At 48.5% G+C, this 20,625-nt stretch overlaps 1 protein-coding gene across 10 annotated transcripts in view; it reads right to left on the bottom strand.

Annotated features, from left to right (window-relative positions):
• PROM1 (prominin 1) overlaps positions 1–20,625 on the bottom strand; it is a 136,686-nt gene that overhangs the window by 96,797 nt on the left and 19,264 nt on the right. For 4 of the 10 annotated variants that reach the window (XM_047857004.1, XM_047857005.1, XM_047857002.1 and 1 more), the window contains one exon: positions 9,318–9,758. In XM_047857004.1, the coding sequence (XP_047712960.1) occupies positions 9,318–9,540 (223 nt within the window). In that variant the 5' untranslated portion in view covers positions 9,541–9,758. Of the gene's footprint in view, positions 1–9,317; positions 9,759–15,404; positions 15,526–15,555; positions 15,753–15,874; positions 16,088–19,587; positions 19,609–20,625 lie in introns of those variants that run through there. The other 6 variants (XM_047857010.1, XM_047857001.1, XM_047857006.1 and 3 more) reach the window with 5 other exon arrangements.

Here is a 20,625-nt window from a genome sequence, read left to right as displayed (position 1 = left end):
CTGTTAACATCATAAAAAGAAAGACAATCAGACAGATAGTATCCATATCCATACAATATCATCTATAAATTGCTTTTGTGCCCCAAATGAACTTGTATCTGATCTTTATGAATACTGGTTTACAGGAAATGAAGAGGACAGAGAAACATGTTAAGAACACCAATGAAAATGGAACCAGTCAAGTTCAACCTGTAAGAAATACTAAAGGAAAAGTAACTAGGTTCTTCAGCAAACAAACTGCAAGGAAGAAAAAGACACAGAGGAGTATCCTATAAATTCAAAAGAGACAGAAGGAGGGGAGCCTGGGTGGCTTAGTTGGTTAAGTGGCTGACTCTTGATTTCAGCTCCAATCATGATCTCACCATTCGTGAGTTCGAGCCCTGCATCGGGCTCTGCGTTCACAGTGCGGAGCCTGCTTTGTATCCTCTGTCTCTGTCTCTGTCTCTGTCTCTGTCTCTCTCTCTCTCTCTCTGCCCCTCCCCAACTCGCTCTGTCTCAAAAATAATTAATTAATTAATTAAGAAAAGAAGATTTGACTGTTAGATCACCTTGGAAAACTGTTTGTTCATGTGATAGAATAGTATACAAAAGCAAGAATAATATTTACAACTACATGTAACAATCTGGGTGAATCTTACAAATAAAATGTTGAGCTGAAGAAACCAAAAACCAAGTGGCCATACTGTGTTGCATCAGGCATAACTAATCTATGCTACTGACAGGCAGAAGAGGGGTTACACTTGGGATGAGTTGGGGGACAATGAGCAGGAAACAAGACAGGGTTCTTCTGGGACCTTGTTCTTTTCCTTGATCTGGGTGTTAATTACACCAATGTATGCAGTCTGTGAAAAGTCATCAAGGTGTAGATTTAGGGGCGCTTTTCTGTATGCATATTACGCTTCAACACAAAAAATGTTTTCAGTAATTTTTGAATTAAAAGAAAGATTTTGATTTGCTAGATATGGGGTGGGACCTAGGAATTGGCGTTTCTAATAAGCTCCCAGGCGATATGGAGGCTCTTGTTCCAAGTGCCATGCCTTGGGTAGCACTAAGCTAGGCCACTAGTGTCCAAGTGTAGCTGAGAATTTCCAAGAACAGGCTCAGTGGACAATGCATCCTCCCCATGGCTTCCTTCCTGTAGCTTAGGTCAGGGGGACAGGTTTACTGAGCGATGCTCACCCTTCACTGTCAGCAGATCCCCATGCAGATGTGTTGGCATCTCCCCAGGCTGATGGCTTGGCCATCTCTCAGGCAAACAGAGCTCTAGCCTCATATCCAGGCCACATCCTATGAGCCCCGTCTCAACCTGCATCACTCAGGCCTCTGCTTATACACCTGGGACGTTGTCCTCTGCTTCTTGAACCTTCCACACCCTTACGGCTCAGTTCAAATGCCACTTCCTCCATGAAGCCTTCCGTTGGCCCCATCGTGACTAAGTCTTCCTCTGGACAGCCAAGAGCCCACTGTTGACACTTGACACTGATCGAGGACAAGCATGCCCTGCATAACAACAGATGGTGGTCTCCTCACTCAATGTTAGTCTTTTGAGAACAGAGAAACCCAGTCTACACCATCTCTGCCAAACAGCACCAGGCGTGGCCTCGAGTAGGAGCTCACTACCTATCTGCAGGATTAGAATGTGAGCACTTGAAATCAAACAGTCAGGTTTGAATCTGGTTCCATTTTTCAGAAATATGACCTTGGCCACATTACTTGATATTGCTGAGACTTTGGGGAGGACTAAAGAAGTCTGTCATGGGTGTGTGTATTTCGAAGGTAGCCTTCGAAAAAGACATGTCCAACTCTCGACCCCAGGAATCTGTGAAAGCGACCTTATTTGGAAAAAGGGTCTTTGCCGACCTAATTAAGTTCAGGATCTTGAGATGATATCATCCTAGATATAGGGTGATCCCTAAAGCCAATGACAGGTGTCCATATAAGAGAAGGAAAGAGGGAGCCAGTGACACAGAAGGGGGCCATGTGAAGACAGGCAGAGATTAGAACACCTAGAGCCACCAGAAGCCGAAAGAAGCAAGAAGGATTCTCCCCTGGAGCCTTCAGAGACAGCGTGGTCCTGCCGATACCTTGACTTTGGACTTCTGGCCCTCAGAAGTATGAGAGAATAAATTTCTGTTGTTTTAAGCCACCAAGTTTGTGATAATCTGTTATGGCAGCTTTAGGAAACCAATACAGTTGGGGGTCAAATAAATACTTGTTCTTTTGTCCATGTGACCACCCCAAATCTGACATTAACTTAAAAGCTTTTAATGAATATGAATTTTATACACTCCTGTCTTATTCGACACACACCTAGCACTTACTGTGTATGAGACACTGTCCTAATTGCTTCACAAACATGATTCATTTAGGAATTATGTTGCCCCCAAAAGTACCTTGATTATTCTCTCCCTTTTACAGAGGGAAGACTAAGGAACAGAGAGTTTCAGTAACTGGCCCAAGGTTACAGAGCTAGTAAACAGTGGAGCCAGGATTCAAACCCAGGCAGTGGCTCCAGGATGAGAGTTCTTCACCACGGCTCAAGTGTAGGGCTCCTTTCCGAATCTAGATCCCCATCAAGCAGAGGATACATGGCAGGCCTGCTGGGCCTCTCGTCTCTGCTGCTAACGTCCGTCCTGCTCTGCGATTCTGACCCGGCACTGACTTCCCAGCACAGGCCGCACTTTACAGCTGCTCCTCCAAGTGCAAACTTTAGGACTTCTCTCCCACTCAATGCCTGTGGACAAGTGGTATTTAATACCGCACCAGCTTCATCCAGCAGCTGCTGGGGTGGCCTATCTTTATTTACATTCATACTTAAGCTCTCATTTCCTGCATGTACTTGAAGGCTTCCTAAAAGGACATCATCGCTAGAGACCAGAAGTGTAGGAAGATTTTCTTCTTGTGTCTTTTGTGGGACTGGCACACATTTCCCCGAAGAGCAGAGCCTGCCTCTTCTGTTTACACACAGAAAGTCAGCAGCACGTTCCAGCAGCACTTTGTAGACAAGGTTACAGGAATATATAGTCAACCAGACTAGATTTTCAGGTTCGCGCAAAAGCTGTTCTATGAAGTAGAAGACGTGTAGAATGGATTAGAGTCGTGCCCATGATAGTCTATGGACGTGTCGCCTCCCACCCAAACCCTGCCCCACAGGTCACTGGGGACATGTAAATGCAATCTGTACAGCAGAGCTCCTCCACAGAGGCGACAGGGTGCAGCACGGTGAGGTGGCAGGCAGGGGGAGGGGGACAAGTCATGAGCCCTGGGTCAAATCCTGGGTTAACCACTTACCTATCAATGTGTGTAACCTTGGGACAGTCCCTGAGTCTCCTGAGTTGCTGTTCAGCAAATACAGGCAGTGACTATGAGCCTGGACAATAAAGCCAGCCTACCTGGATTCCAATCTCACTCTGCCACTGACTAGTTGTGTGATGCTGGACAAGTCAGTTATTCTCTGGACCCCAGCTCTCTTTTCTGTAAAATGAGAAGAGTACCTAGCTCACAGAGTTACTGAGTTGTTCGAATCCCGGAAAGTGGGCACATCATAGCTGTTTGCTCTTATAAACGTTAGGATGGAAAGCGACGACAGTTGTAGACTGCCCAATGTATTGAATGACGCCAGGAAGGAAGGATCACTAGATATTAGTTCTTTCCCTCAATGACCTTTTTTTATGGCCATGCCCGTTGCCGATACAAGTCATGTGATCGAAAGAAGACAATGCCAGCTTTGTCTGAATTAACTAAGAACACACAGGTGTTGGATATAATACAACATCCTGATTCCCAGTGGACTTTGGCCAAGACACAACTATTGGGCCGTCCACCCAGCCATCCTCTTTCCCAGGAAGCACCACCCTACCTGTGATGCCACGGGTAAATTGACGGCCCACAGCACAGGACCATGAGCTGTGATGCTGGCTGGCCACTGTTATTCAGTGGGTCCACGGTTGGTCACTGGCCCAGGCAGGACTGGAATTGGGGCTGGGGACTTAAAGAGAAGAACTCCCAATCATTCTCCAGGAAGTTGGCCTGAAATCTATGATGCTGGCATCCTGGTTCTCTGCCACGAGTAGGGCAAGAGTGGAAGAACCCAGAGGGAGGGGGATGGGAAGGCGAAGTATGAAGTGGCTGTGTGCAGAGAAGAGTCAAGTGGGAGGCAAGGAGGCCCCAGGTGACACCTAGTCTTTGGTGGCTAGGTGCCACGAAGAAACCTGGAGTCCTGGTGATAAACTCTTTTTTGACTCCTTCAACTAACAGGTTTCTGTTACCTGGAATGGAGGGAACTCCCATTCACTAGAACAACCTGCCGGATCTCAGATGCACTCTTCCCTCCTCCCGTGCCTCCTGCTCACCCAGCTCCAGTCGGGCACGCACCAAATCCCAGGCTCAAATCAGATTAGCCCAGAACGCTGTTAGAAACAGGTCAACCGGCCTAAAGTCTCATTTAAAAATACACCAAAACAGAGCAGAGAATAATTTTAGAGACTTTCTATAAAAATAAAAGCAGAGAATGCTTTTTTTTTTCCCACTTGCTCCAATAGAATAGCTCTGATCTGGGTCATGATTTATGCCAAATTCATCACAGACACATGAAACTGAAAAGGCACTAGTCAGCATCCACACCAGATGATCTTCTGCAGCACACGCTTTTAGTGTGTAAAAATTACCATTTTTTATAGTGACCCGCAGACACTTTTAAAGCACTTTGGTAAAGTAAAAGGGAAATAAATTACCCACAAGGTAGGCTGTGGAATATAGGAGAAATAACTACTCCTGGAGACAGGGGTTTCTCCATCTGCCAGAGGATGGTTGTGTACCTTGAATATATCATCTCCTTCTGACTTAAGCTTTCCAATCTCTAACGGTGGGTATAATAGAAATAGAAATAGAAAAAAAAATAGAAATAGAAATAGAGATAGAGATAGAGATAGAGATAGAAATAGAAATAGAAATAGAAATAGAAATAGAATAGAATAGAATAGAATAGAATAGAATAGAATAGAATAGAATAGAAATAGGACCACCAGCTACCACCATCATCTACCTCCCAAAGTTGTTGGGAGAGTCAAATGAGCTAACACTTAGCAAAGTACTCCTTACAGCAGATACTGGGGACAGCAGGGAAGAACAAAGAAACAAAACCAGATGTGAGTGTTTTTGTGGAGGAGTAAAGACCACTCAGTAGACAAGCACTGCACCCAAGCCCTGCCTTCTAGACCCCATTCTGCTACTGTGGGGCTTTACCAGGAGACACAGCCCGCTAAACTTCAAAAGTAACGGAACTAATTCTTACAAGGCAACTCCATGGAGAATATTCCTGATAGAGCAGCAGCAAGGACATTTTAATGATCCCTCCTGGAGACATCCTTTTCCCACGTCTCTTTTCGACACCAATCTTGGCATTAAATTTGGTCAATTCTTCCTCTCAAATAATATTAATAGCAGCTACACTGATTGAGGATTTGTATCTATGCCTTTCAGCCACAGTTTTAAACATAGGCTTTACATACGGCCTCACAAAGCTATAAAGCAAGGTATGATTACAGTCATAATACATCTATGACAACAGAGGTTCTGAACATTAACTTGGCCAAGGTCATTCGGTAGGTAATAGGCAAGAGTATGTTTGAACCAAAGTCCTTTGAAATGAAATCCATGAAATGGATCCTGCCTCTGTTTCCCCCATTACCTTTGCCTTGTGCTAAGTTAGTCCATTATTACCTCCTTCTGGACCTCTACCTCCCTAATACGTCACCTACCAGCCACTATCAGATTCTTTTCCCAAAACTCAATTCCCCTTCTACCCTGGCTCACAACCCTTAGTAGGTATATAACAGAAAGGAGGGGCTCTCAATAAATGCTTGCCAAATGAGTGAAACCTTTGCTCATGCTGATTTAGGTTCCTTCTCTCTACAAAACTCCCCAGCCTGCCAGTCAGGGTCCTCTAGCTCTGGCTCTCTGACCTTCGCAGACTTATTCCATGAATACCCACCTCATGGGTCCCCCATGAACCACTATCTCCGCCACTCCCTGGGCATGCTATTCCCCATGGCTAGAACACCCTTCCCTCAACTCCCCCTGGTCATCCTGCCATTGACACCCTTTCTAAGTTGAATGAATGGACAAGTGACTCCTCCCAAATGTAAGCCATCGTTCTCTTCTTAGTGAGTTCAAGCCCAAGACTCAGTATCCTTCTTGAAGCTTCAGACCAGGGCAGGTATTTATGAAGTACCCACACCAGGTTCTTGGGCATATTCTGTTGTGGCATATGGCAGTTACCTGTATTTCTGGTCTGCCCAGAAAGTTAAGTAGGCCTTTGTCTCAAGTCCCAGCTAAACAAGACCTTCCATCTTGTATTTATAAGGCTACAACCCAGGCTTCGCTTTAGAGAGTTACAAATGCAAAATGTGGTATGCTGTTTTGCTCGGACACAGGAGGTAAAGTGGAAAACTTCCCAGTCCAATGGCATGAAAAAAGGGAGCCCAGGCTGGAAGGTCCTCCTTTCTCTCCCACTCCTGCACTGGACCCCGACTCTGAATCTAAATCACTCTGTTCTTGGGTGCCTGGGTGGCTCAGTTGGTTAAGCGTCTGACTTCGACTCAGGTCATGATCTCACGGTTTGTGAGTTCGAACCCCACGTCAGGCTCTATGCTGACAGCTCAGAGTCTGGAGCCTGCTTCAAATTCTGTGTCTCCCTCTCTCTCTGCCCTTCCTCTGCTGGTGCTCTCTCTCTCAAAAATAAATATTAAAAAAAAAATTTTTAAATAAATAAAAAATAAATCACTCTACTCTTCCGAATGAAAGAGTATACCTAGGGGATAATTTTTTCTGCGAGGATGTTATTTTATAGAAGACCTGTCCTGAAGTCATCTGTTTCAGTTAATGCCTTGCATTAGTTAAGCTACTAAATAGGATTCCTTTTCTCTCTCTATCTCTCTCTCTTTCTCCCACTGTTGTTGTTTTATATCTTCAATTATGAAGACACCTGCTTAAGATCTGGTGCTCATGCAATGCGCTGGCCCCAGCAGGAAAAAATGTGTCTCGTATTTTTCCTTTATGTGACAAAGCACCTAATGGACACTTTGAGACCATTATGAAATCTAGTAACTAGATGAAAAAATTTAAATAATGAGGTGGTGGGAAAAAACCAACACTCCATGATGTCACCTGTGAAATTCAATATAATATTCTTTAAGGAACCTAATGAGTTTTGTTTCGTTTTGTTTTGTTTTGTTTTTTGAAAGGGGCACTGCTGGTCTGCTCTGATCTCCTGTTGAGACTTTTGGGAATTTCTTCTTCCAAAGTAATAAGTATTGATGAAGGCCAAGGGACAAGCAAGGCTAACACCCTCAGATTACAGCAGGATTTAAATTCTTCAGACGCCTCCTTCCAGACTAATAATGATGCTGGAGTTCAAAATCTTAGAATGCATTGGAAGCAAAATGCCATTTGACCTGATTGTTTGAATGAAGACTTTAAAAAATATGGCTTTCCCTTGTAAACTAAGTGCGAGGAAGCTGCCCTATGAAATCTAGAGGAAGCAAAATAAAGCAACATATGGAAAGAGATTATAGGATTAACTAGTTACATGATATGCCTTAATAACACATGGATGCTTCACAATCTTTTTGAAGACGTCACTATAAATTCATATGAAATAACTGAATTCTATTCCTTTTGCATAAAAAGCAAAGAAGCTAAGACTAAAAACGCTAGTAGGTATTTGTTTATTCAATAATATTTACACCAACGCTACAAATAAATGAAAAGGTATCTACTAAGAATAGTGAACTTGTATCCAATATTAATAAATAAACTGTTTATTTTCTACTTCTGTCTTTTGGATTTCCAGATTTAGTTTCTTAAGCAGGCACATAAATAGTAAGTAGTATTTGTTTAGGATTCTCTTCAATGACGATAGGGCCCAGAGTGATTTGTTTCATTGAATTAAAACTTAAACTAACAAAAAATTAAGAACTACACTTCGAACTGTTTCAGTTGCTTAATCTAAGAAAAATAAATGAAAAAATTTTCTTTTTTTTATTTAAAAAAATTTTAGTGTTTGTATTTATCTTTGAGAGAGAGAGCGAGCATGAGCAGGGGAGGGGCAGAGAGAGAGGGAGACACAGAATCCGAAGCAGGCTCCAGGCTCCGAGCTGTCAGCACAGAGCCCAACGCGGGGCTGGAACTTGTGAACTGAGAGATCATGACCTGACCTGAAGTCGGATGCTTAACCAACTGAGCCACCCAGGTGCCCCAATCCAAAACAATTCCAATATAAATGTGTCTTAATGAAAATCTACCAATGCCCATAATACAAACAAGTGTTAAAGTCCACTAAATACATTCTCTTTCCCTCTCACCCTCTCTCCGTCTTTCTGTCTCTGTCTCTCTCTTTCACACACACACACACACACACACACACACACACACACACACACACAATTCTCTTATGAACAGCTAGCCAGTTAAGGAAGATGATAATGATTACCACAAATTTTTAATTTGTATATTGTGGTAATAATAGTGTTCAAATCTTCTTAGTTTAAAAAACAAGCCTAGAAGAGATCTAATATTAAGTCAATAAATATTTAGACTGCCAAACCCTAATAGCACATACTTCCCATAGACCATTTAAATCTTCATAATCTCATTCCTGAAAACACATACCCGGAGATTTCTGAGTACAGGGAGTAGGACAAACACAGCGGTCCTCACGAAGTGTGAGGCACCATGCCATCAAGGCTCCAACAAGGAGCCATCCCTCCTTTCCTCACACGTAAGGTCTTGGAACTGAAGCAAACAGTTACTCAGGTAAACACACTGGGCCAGGCCTGTCTTTGTCCTAAGCAATGTGAAATTGCACTTTGTGGTGGGTAGAGGAGAGGCCAATTTGTAAGTGCAGGTCTAGCCACCAGAGGTAATTATTAACTTATTTGATGTCAAAGAATTTGCATTTTTACCCTCATTTTTACCTGCAGTTTGCACCTGAGAGTAAGTCATTGCTCTAACCAGGAAGGAAAAAAAAAAAGAGGGAGGGAAGAAAGATCAAGAATTGGAAAACCAACTTAGCAACATAGTTTGATTTCATTTCTTATAATCACATTCCTGACAGTCTATTTAAGCTGGTGCAAGTTTTCTTAACTTCTGTCTCAATACTTTCTGCTCCTGTGCAGTCCAATCACTTTGAATCTCGTGCTTTAAAATGCTAAGTATATTACACACTTACTATATCGTTATTAACAAACAATATCGTGTGCGCACACGGCAGCGTATTTGGGGACAAGTCCTCTCTGTTCTATGCAACGGGCACTCACCTTCGGGGAAATCATTGGGCTGCACCACGCGGAGGAAGATGTGCACGATTTGAAAGAGACCGCCAATGGGCCCAGCTTTGTAGGAGTCTTTGGTCTCATAGTTCGTGGCAGGCAATTCCAATTCCAAGACCTCCGTACCCTCTGTAGATGACCGTGATCCCAGGGAGAGGGTATTCCCGCAGAGCTCCAGCAGCAGCAGCAGGAAGCCGAGGAGGAGGGCCATCGCTAGCAAGGTCCCCCACGCATGAGGTGGAGCTGGTGGCCTCCTGTCTCAGAGATTCTGGAAGCCTTGGGTGAGACAGGAGTCTGCGTTCCTTTTCCTGTGCGGAGAGCCTGGGGTGTGAGGAGTCCTCCCTTTCCTGGCTGGGCTGGCATGCAGTGAACAGCGTCCAAGGGCCTTCTGTGGGTGTGGGTCTGGCTCCGTGGCTCAAGGCACCATCCCTGGTGGGAGAGAAGGGCAGCAGTGACTTGGCATGCAGCCTGCCCGCCCCAGGACCTTCCCTGCAAAGCTTTAGAGCCAGCACTCTGCCTAATCCGCTGTGTGGGAGGCAAACGCAGAGCCTGCTTAGCACTGCTGGGGCAAGAAAGCCAGAAGGTCCCTCCCCAGGGGCCAGACGCAGAACACAGACCTTTATGGGTTCAAGAAACACCCTATGGTGTAGAGAAGGCTTAGAAACTGACACCGGCCATTTACTCTGTTCTGGACAATGTTCTACATGCTGTGCTGGCTGGACCCCATTTACAGATAAGGAAACAACCACAGAGAGGACTTCCCGGGGACTTGCCCAAGGTGATGGCTGTTTTAACGGTGGGGCCACGGTTCAAAACCAGGACTTTGCCTTGAAAGCCCAAGCTCTGAGCAGGACACCAGGACACCTTTCCTAAAGAGCCCTGTGTCTCAGGGGTCCAGAGGCCTCCTGCCATAGACTGTTTTTCTGCAGGCTGCTGTTGCTGTCCGTACCTCTGGAGATTCATTTTCTCTGCCTTTTATTCTACTCCTTTGCTCACTGACCTTATTTCAGGCATCCCCCTCTCCACCCCACCCTCAACCCAAACTAGAAGGCCTCAAGGGCAGGAACCAAACTCTCTAAGGCTGGATGACACTGGAATCTATCTTTCTAACACGTCCACTGGGTAATCGTGATGGAAACTTCTGCCGCCAAGTCACTACCTGGAAATTGGGGGTCCCAGTGATGAGAGACAGGGCACCCGCCCCAAGGGTCGGCGGGAGAAATGAACAGGAATTCTAGAAGCAGCTACCAAGCCAGTGTCTCGTGAGGGCACGAGACCTAGAAGGTCTCCAAAGTGGACCCTGTCCCTTTGTGTTTCTGTCCCCAACGGTGAACGCGGGACAGGGCACAGAGTCAGATGCAGTAAGTGCTGCAGGATGTAAATCAAAATGATGGTGTGGCTGGTGCCACTGCGAGGAACTAGGAGCACCAGAACAGAACCTACCAGAAGACCTGGGATGCGGTGCTCGTACTCTCTGAACTGGGGTCAGGAACGCCCTGATCGCGTACCATTTAGTACATTAGATACACACTTAGTAACTTTCAGAGTAAGGGCAGGGTGCTCCTGAAACACCGTGAGAGGGTGGAAGGGGGGTCCAGACAGTGACGCGTTGCACAAGGGGCCGGAGGCCCCACTGCCTGCATTCCCCCAAGTCAAAGAAAGCTCCAAACAAAGGTGGGATTTCAGGAACTCTCTGAGTGTTCCTGAAAGATGTTAATTCGAATTTAATCCCCTGGATGTTGCCTCATCTTCTAAGCCCCGTCCCACTCCAGTTACTTCTGCACAGAGCTCCCAACAGAATGACCCCGAACACTCTCTCTATCTAATCACGGGCTGCTCAGTCCCTCTGGCTCCCGGCACCAACAGGGTTAACCCCGTATGGGCTTCCGCGTCTGCGCTCCATCGCACCCACGGGTACACCAGGACCCTGGTGACTTTGCACTGGCCCTTCCAGGCCTGGCTGCTGCAGGCGCCCCGTCCTCGGCGCTGCAGGCGCCCCGTCCTCGGCGCTGCAGGCTCTAGCATTTCACTGGTCCTGACTGGAAGCCACCCGTGTGTACGCTCAAACACGGGCCTGCTCTGTGCTACCTTCCCATCGTCTCCAGAGAGGACAGATGAGAAAGACACGAAGCAAGCTGGCCTCTGCAGGTCACTCTGGGCGGGTCTCCGGGGCCACCCCACGCGGGAGAGAGAGGGGAGAGGAGACGGTGTGTGTTATTCAGGCTGGCCGCCGTCCTATAGACCAGCGGGCAGGCATGCGCACACACACACACACACACACACACACACTACACAAAACATCCACATAACACACACTAACACACAGATACACCACACACTGATACACTACACATTCACACACCACACATACGCCTACCACACACACTAACACGCTCCATACATGCCCGAAACTTACACACGCACAGCACACACACTCACCACACGCCCATCTTATCTTGTTTGCAGCTAAGGGAGGGGCAGGGAGCACAGCAGCTGGAAGGATTAGAGGCTCATCGGGTAAGAAAAGCTGACTTCCTGGCAAGGCCACCACCGGGCCTCAGCCAGGGAAGGAGAGAGACGGCAGGAGGCCCGAGGGAGAGCTTGGAAGAAACAGTCTCAACCTTCCTCCTGAAAAAGCGGGGGAAGGCAAATCGCACATGAGAGGCGGCCCCACTCACTGCTGTGAGGCTGGAAGCACCAATCAAGCCAGCCAGGACCGCGGCTACCGTCCAGATTTCTTCACCCTTTGCTCCAAAGTGTCGTGCCATCCCCCTTAAGTGTGGGCTGAATGTGAGGAAAATACTAAAATCTCACGACTTAGGAAACCCCAGATAATTAATAAAAGACAAGGCGAAAGGCATCTCGGCAGGGACCTCACCTGTTAAGCTCAGGGGGCAGCCAGGGCATCTCAGGGCAGCTCCTGGAACTGCCCGAACACACGGAGGCCAGCTCTCCCGGCCCCAGAGCAGCATCCCCATAAAATGGGGTATTTATATAAAATGCTAATTATTGGGCAGCAGCCATATCCAGGGCCTTGTGGTGGCACCTGTGGCCACACACCAAGTGCATTAATCTGCACTTCTAACACTCTTCCCGGTGACTGATTCTCAGCACAACTGAAGTTTGAGAACCAGCACTGTTCCCGCGCGCTTCCTCACCTAACTCATGCCAGTTGGCAATGACGCCTTCCCCAAATGCCCTTCTTCTATTGCATTGAGCTGATCCATCCCAGCTGCTGTGTGGGGCCCCTGATTTACTCATCTCTGTACCTCGGAGTCGGGCACACAGTAGGCACTCAGTAAGGATTGCTGAAATCCAGTGGTGAGGGGTAGAGGGAGAACTGACATGACGTGGTCATTTTTACCTATTTCAAAATTGTATCAAGTGTTTATCGGTGGTCCCAAAGCCTCTGGAAGGGAGGTGTCGGGGTGTTTGTCGCTATTCCCACAATATATGCAGCAGATTGTCTCCTTGCTGGATTCACCCATCGCACAGCAACTGGTCTACCATCCAGTGCCTTCTGCTGGGACCCTCAACTTTGCAAGCCTTGGAAACTGTTCCCTCGGGGGCTACCTCCTCACACGGGCACTGGACCAATCAAGAAGTCGAATTCACCATTTTTCTGATTTATGGGGTGCAGATTCCTGGTGTCCACTGCAAATACACTGAGTTCAAACTGGAAAGGGGCCCCAAGAATGCGAAGTTGGAGCAAGTATTTCACATGATTGTGAGCTTGGAGCCCGGAGGATGGCGCTTCCACAAAGACTGTTTGAAAAACAAATATGGTGGCCATCCACCTTCATTTCTTCTTCTTTTGATGGAGTTTCCTTCAAAAGGAGCTTTGTAGTAGGAACTGGTCATCTGGGATTTGGGGGAGGGATGAGCTGCTCAACTTCAGACTCCACCTTTGTGAGTCCTATGGGCAACACCCCTGGGTTTCATGGTGGGGTCAGTTGAGGTGCCCAAATTGTGCCCTGGGGGGGTGCCTCAGACTCACCAAGCAGATGCTTACTCCTGGGCTTGTGCCTGGAGCGCACACTCACGCAGGGGCAGTTTCTAATTCATTCTAGACACGATGGCACAGTGTCAGCAGCCATATCCAGGGCCTTGGTGGCATCCGTGGCCACACAGCAATCAGGGGTCCTGTTGTATGTCCCGCATGAGCTCCTGAGCCCGGCTAGCCAGCCTCCTTGTCACTTCTCTAAGCTACCCAGTCCTCAGTCCCATTTCTGCTAAAATTACCAAGAGTGGGCTTCCGTCACTTGCAACAAAGCATCCTGCCCCTTAACATATCTGAGGTAGCTCTTGGTCCCCTGCAAAACCTTCATATTTGAAATGGTACCAATAAAATAATACTTGGTTTAAAGCCTTATTATTTTGATACACTTGTCCTTTGATACACTTGTTTGGTTCACCGTGCGGGGAATGCACAGAAATAGTCCACGGCAGAAATCATAAAGAAGTTCATTTAAAAAAAATTATGGGGCATATCAAGAAAACAAAACAAAACTAAAGGTCATTGCTGAAGTGACAACAGGCCTCACTTGAGACAGGGCAGCAGTCTCTAGTTCCCCTCACTAACCTTGCCATGAGAAGTTGCTTACCTTCTCAGTGCTTTGCTTTGCTCATCTGTAAAGTGGGGTTTTGAAGGTTGTTGGAGGGTGAGACCCCGAATGGGTACAGCCCCCCGGCACACAGCTGCTAGTCAATAAAGGGTCCCTACTGCCATTGCCAGGATCAATCCCACAAACCCCACGGCGGCCCTGGGCTCACCCTGATTGACAGGACAGCTCCGAGGATACTCTAAAAAGAGTGAGAAAGTCTTTGAGCCACAAAAACGGCTCCATTTCGCAAGGTTCAACCTGACATGTAAAAGCATATGCTTGAGTCTCCAGTGGGGCGTTCAAGGACCCCAATCATTCACCTGCGTGTCTTCACAAACTCAGCCGCAGCCCACAGGCGGCCTGGAAAGCCTCTCGGGATCCGGGAGCCCGGGCGGGAGAAGGGTCAGCGAGCCGCCTGGGGCTAAGGCTCAACCTGTTGCTGCAGGAAGCCTGGGGCGCCGGCTCCCCCAGTCTTGCTCTCCAACCCACCGCCAGGCCGGGCCCCCTCCTGCCCTCTCTTCCTCCGCCGCAGGAGGCTCTCCCGGGCTGCGGGACACAAAAGAATGGGCTGCAGGGCTGGCGCGGGAAGCGAGGAGAGTCAAGGAATCCGCCGCCGCTTGGGGGAGGGGGTTGCCGGAGTAACTTGGCTGCCGGAGCGCGTCCGCGCGGGTTCCCCGCCGCCGCCCCGGGGAGGCTGCATCGGGGTCGCCTCGGAGGAAGGGGTCCGGGGCGGTGTGCCACCCCATCGGATCCCCTCCCTCTCGGCGCGGGCTTTCGGGGAAACTGACCTCGGGCCCCGCCTCTCCCGCACCTCGAAGCTCCTTCCTCTGTCCACGCTTCCCTTTGTTGTCCCAGCCGGCGCCGTACTGGCGAGGTGCGCCCGGAGCACGCAGCACCCAGTCCTCCACGCGGCAAACGCCGAAGGTGCCCGAGCTGTGCACCCAAGGGGGCAGGGGGCTGCGTCAAGCCAGGGGTGCGTGCGCTCTCCCATGGGCGCGGGGAGACGGCCTCTCATTGCTCCCCCAGGGTCCCCCTCTTGCTGCGGTCCTTTGCACCGCGTACTCCATTTGGAAAAGCCAGAGGGAGGTGACCCCTTTCCATCCCCAGCAGGGAAGGCTCCGTGCCCCGCGACCTCCTGGCCACCCCCAGCACTCCACTCGCCGCAGAACAGCTCCCCAACTCCCTGACGAGCCTCCCCTCGGTCCTCCGCACTCTCTGAGAGCGAGCCCCCGGCCTCGGGGGTCCCGGTCCCGCTGGCGTGTGCCCTGGAACCTGGCGCGCCGCAGCCGCCGGCTCCCCTCCAGGGGATGGAAAGAAGACCCGCCACACAGCCACCCGGCAAAGTTTGCGCGCGTCCGCCCTCTGCCCGGAACTCCCGCTGGCCCCGGCGCCCGGACCACCTCGCCCACTTTGCAGCCCCCGGGCTTCCCGGCCGCTCTCGGTGGGGGGGGTGGGGGGGGGCTCCTACTACCTGCCGCCGGGCCAGCGGGAAGAGGAGGGCGCACAGCGAGCCTCTCCGGTCCCGATTTCCTGCCCCCAGCCTTCTGGCCGGGGGTGCGCTCGGGCCCCCAACGTCTCCGCAGACGCCTCCCGGGCTCCGGGATGAGGGCGCCGCTACTCACCGTGCGCCGGGTCCTGCTCCCGTTTCGGCCCCAGCGCCGCACGCCCTCCCCCCTGCGGCGGGGCTCGCCCGACTCTGGCTCATGAATGATTTATGAGCCGCTTGGGGGACCACCGGGACGGCTTCCGGAGTGGCCGCCTGGCCGCCCCGAGCGCCGGTCAGTCCCCGGGACGCGGCGCGCCGGGAAAGGCGCCGGCCCTGGAGGCGCGCGAGCGAGGCCCGCGGGGTCCGCGGGGACCTGTTGCGGCCTCCCCCTGCTCCCAGGCGGGCACTGGCGGATGGAGCCTCGGGAATGGCAGTGCTATTTTGAGCGTACTCACCCCCCAAGCGGGAGAGCTGAGCTGGCGGCCCGGTTCCCGGTCCGGGACCGGCTCGGGATTTTAAAGGTAGCTAACTAAGCCTGGGGTTCTGGACGCGCCCCGGACTGGGTCGGCAGGGCGGCTTCGCCGCGACGCCCCGAGGCACCCACCGGCCCAGGACTGCGTGCATTTCCTGAGGCGGGAGTCCTGCTCGGCCGCGCACGCCCCTCGCACAGTACCCACGCCCCCTTCACCTGGGCCGAGCCTCCGGGTGGAATGCACCCACCCCGCGGAAAACTCCTCCCCTCTCTGGCCCCAGCTCGGTGGACCTCGGTTGACCCCGCCCCCAGCTTTAGATCTTCGATTGCCGACCCCCAACAGACCTCTTTTCTAATTTACCCAAACAAAACCCAACCCAAATCGTTTGGTGCGTTAGTCTGTACGGATCACAAAGCCTGGAAAACCCGCCTAAAGCTGTCCTTGCTCTCTTGTACGCGTCTAGGCATCTGCTGTAGCACGAAGCAGGATGTAATTGCTCTTTTCAGATGCGGGGCGGAGAGTCCCCTGACATCCCCTCGTCCCCGAGCTGCAGCGGGTGGAAACCGGCCCTCGGCACTCCCTCCCGCCCCTAACTGCTCTCACCAACGGGCACCTCACGCCTCACTCACCACTTCCTGTCTCGAATTGAGATACCCTTGTAGGAAAGGTAAGATTTAGGGAAGACTAGCACCATGGGGATGCTACCGGATAGTTGCCGATAGAAGTTTAATGTTTGCGATACGGATGGAGGGAAGAATGGACAGGAACATTCCCAATGTAGCTCGCCCTTACCCCAGGATCTAGCATAAAACCGCTGCTGGCAGGAGCATTGTTTGTTTGATTTAAAGTTTAAACTGATCTTGAATGTGCATATTTCTAGGACGACAAGTGCTAGTTCAGGACATTTCTGAAAATGACACTACAGGCATAGCCCGTTTAGGCGGTAGTTTAAGTCTTCTGATCAGGCCTGAGGTTTTCTCTCTGAAGCTCCTACTGGTCAGAGGCCTCCCAACACCTCTGCTCAAAGGCAGCCCTCACAGGGCTGGGCCCAGAGGGGAGTCCTCCCTTCCTGCCAGCAGCCATCTCTGACTTGCCTAAAACCTTGACCCTGTCCCTTTTTATCACTGTCACTTTGGCTGCTTAGTCCCCCCAAGCCTCAGTTTCCTTGTCTGCAAAATAAAGACAATTATGCCTCACAGGGCTCATGTTTATTCTTACCAATAATAGTAAAAATAACAATGACGACAGTAGTAGAAGTGAGCGCTAACACCTAATGAATGTTCGCCCTGAACAAGGCACTAGGCCAGGTGCTTCAAGTGCATTATTTTGTATAATCTCAGTGACAAAGACAGCCTATTATCTCCATCTTAAAGATAAGGCTAAACACAGGTTCAGTAATTTGCCCGAGGTCACGGAGGTGCTAAGCGAAGCGCTGAATTTAAACCCAGATCTGGCTTCCAGAGCCCATCATTGCCCTAACCCCAGTATACCAGAAGATAACATAAAACCCTCTGACCGGTGCTCCCCTGATTGACAATGTGGCATGGCATTCTAGCACCTCATTGAAATGGTTGGCCATCTGTCTTCCTGTAGGCACTGAATGCTTCAACTGTTTGTATCCATTTTCCTACACTCTCCCCCCACCCCCCAGCACCTACTCTATGTGGACCATTGCAGGGGTTCAATAATTAAATGAATATGTAATACATAGAACACAATATTAAGATCGGTTCTGAGCAGCCTTAGGCAGATGGTAATGCAGGACTTAATGATTTGTTCTGTTCAATTCAGCTTGGAGTCCTCATGCTAGTCTTCTAATCTCGAATTAGAAATTCTAGCACAAGTGAATTTCTCTGGCTGGGAGAGGTAATATTATTCGCATTTTTCCACCCAGTCGTTAGGTGCAAAAATTAGGCCTTCCTTTCTGAAATCGCCCCTCATTTTTCCTGCCCAAATGAAATCAAAACATGAGGCATCGTGGCAGCTGGAGAGAGCCAGGAGATTCATTCAGGTTCTGTCACTCACTGCCAATGTCGTCCCTGGGAAGTCATGTAACCGCCCTGGGCTTCACATTCCTCATCTGTCCAATAGCTTTGCTCAGTGACCATATAAGGCTCGAGGCTGCCATTTGGGACCCTGGAGATCGGAGATCGGGGACATTTTCATCAGCACAGGAAGGTCTAATGGATGGCATTGGTTTAAATAGTGAACCGTAATAAAGCAAAAATGACAACAGGATGGGATAAGAAACTTAAGTTTCCATGGAAATGATCAGGGTTCTGTGGCATTAGAAATGAAGTGTTGACATTAATTACTGTGAGAGTATACAACGCTTGGCCATTCAACATTCCTCAATCTTTGACAAGCCATTCCTTATCAAAGACTTTGGATAGCCTTCTCTGAATCACCCAAGACTGAAATAAAATAGGTTAGTGAGTATATTATTCTAATTATTCTAATTAATACTAATAATCAGTATAATGTTCTAATTAATAATTCTAATTAATTATTCTGATTAATTCTAATTAATAATTATTCTAATTATTCTAATTCTATAAATAACTATGTCCCTCCCCAATAATGTGTTTGCATGACCAACAAACATGACAGTGTATGACCCTTTAGGAAAACAAGTTTGTGTCATTTCAACATCTGCTGCCCTGTCTTAAGACTGAAATTTGTGTAAGAGACGGCTAAGGAGAGAGGGAGAAGTTGGCCGGGGGCAGGAGGTGGGAGTTGTGGGGAGAGAGAAAGAGAGAAACTGATTGTTCCAAATAGAAATGCCACTCGTTTTCAAAGGAATGGCTTCATGCAAGCCAGAGTTCTCCCATAAACGTTTTACCTCATACTTTCCTGTTCGTTCATCTTGCTTTTTCTCCCCTTGCCTCTGGGCTTAGAAACCAAAAATAGCATTGCTGATGTTTAATAACCCAAAGCCAAAAAAACATTCTTCTTGAACCTCAAGAACCTTCAGGTAAGATCTGTAACTCATTCATCAAGCCCATTGTGTACGAATTCAAAGGCAGAGGAAGAAAACTTCACCTCAGTTTGGACAAAGAGGAGGAAAGACAGAGCGAGGGCCAGAACAGGGCCAAGACCAGTGTCTCAGCGCTTGGATTCTGAACTTGGGAATTTGGAAAACCCCATCCCCTTCACTGGGGGCCAGCGTGGGGTGGTTTTATATTTTATGTGCTGAATCTGTCTTCCAGTAACGGTTTCAAATAAATGCTTCATCTCTAGGGCTGGCTTTCATCTGTGCCGACATCGTTTTTAACGCACACTAACTCAGACGGGGCTTCATAATTTGCCTTTTGTCACCATATGGGAAAAAACGAGCAGCACAGGGCAGAGAATTACAAAGCGTTAGGATACTTGATCTCATTTTCTCAAGGAGGGCGAGGTGCCTTCGTCTCAATGCTTGGACTGAGATTGAGGAAGGGGGTAGGCAAGAAAGTTCCACAACTTCTGGTTCTATAGTTGTCAGTTTTTATCATATCCCCTAAAAGGCTCACCCAGGGACATGTAATTCATCCAACAGTAAAACTGACCTCTACGCTAAGAAGTGTTTTACCCCTCTGGGAATAATTGCTACTATTACTTCCTTCTAAGAATTGGCACTTCTCCGCCCATCATATGAAAGCATTCCTTAAGGCATTTGTTAGTCACTCATTCAGTAATTTTTATGCAGCACCTACCATATAGGTCAGGAGCTAGAGATTCCACTTCCTTTGATCCAGAACATTCTTGGGGGAAAAAAAATAAAACTTTTATCAAATGCTATCTCTCCTCTTATTTACCCCTTGTATATTTCTCTCATTGTGAGACTTTTATTCATTTATTTTTAAATGCTTACTTATTTTTGACAGAGGGAGAGAGACAGAGCATGAGCGGGGGAGGGGCAGAGAGAGAGGGAGACACAGAATCCGAAGCGGGCTCCAGGCTCTGAGCTGTCAGCACAGAGGCCGACGTGGGGCTCGAACTCACAGACCGTGAGATCATGACCTGAGCCGAAGTCGGACACCCAACTGACTGAGCCACCCAGGCACCCCACTTTTTTTTTTAATTCATTGTGGGGCTTTTAAAACATCATTCTCCTTTGCTTCATACTTTATCTGCCACTTGAGCTGTAATCAGGTATTTATTTTAAGCACAATAAACTGTCTGCTCATTAAAACATTCATTTTTGCCAGAGTAACTAAAATGTTATAGTCCCACCCACCTTAATGCCTTGAAGGCATGAAGCCAAGTGAAATAAGTCAGAGAAGAGAAAAAACAAATACCGTGTGATCTCACTTATATATGGAATCTAATAAAACCAATTCATAGAAATGGAGATCAGATTTGTGGTGGCCAGGGGCAGAGAGGTTGGGGAGTGGGGGAAAGGGGGAAGGTGGTCAAAAGGCACCACCTTTCGTTTATGAGATAAATTAGTTCTGGGGATGTAATGTACAGCATGGCGACTATACTCAACAATACTGTTTTGTATATTTGAAAGTTGCCAAGTGACTACATCTTAAAAGTTCTCATCACAAGGAAAAAGAATTTTCTCAGTAAAACTGGAAAACAAAATAAAACAAAAACTATGAAATACAATATAAAATATTATAGCTCTGGGGCGCCTGCATGGCTCAGTCGATTAAGCATCTAACTCTTGATTTCAGCTCAGGTCATGATCTCATGGTTCATGAGTTTGCGTCCTGCTTGGGAACCTCTCTCTCCCTCCCTCGCTCTCT

This window comes from Prionailurus viverrinus, chromosome B1 (assembly GCF_022837055.1).
Source record: "Prionailurus viverrinus isolate Anna chromosome B1, UM_Priviv_1.0, whole genome shotgun sequence".
NCBI classification, from domain to species: Eukaryota; Metazoa; Chordata; class Mammalia; order Carnivora; family Felidae; genus Prionailurus; species Prionailurus viverrinus.
This window is presented reverse-complemented; position numbering and strand designations above follow the sequence as displayed.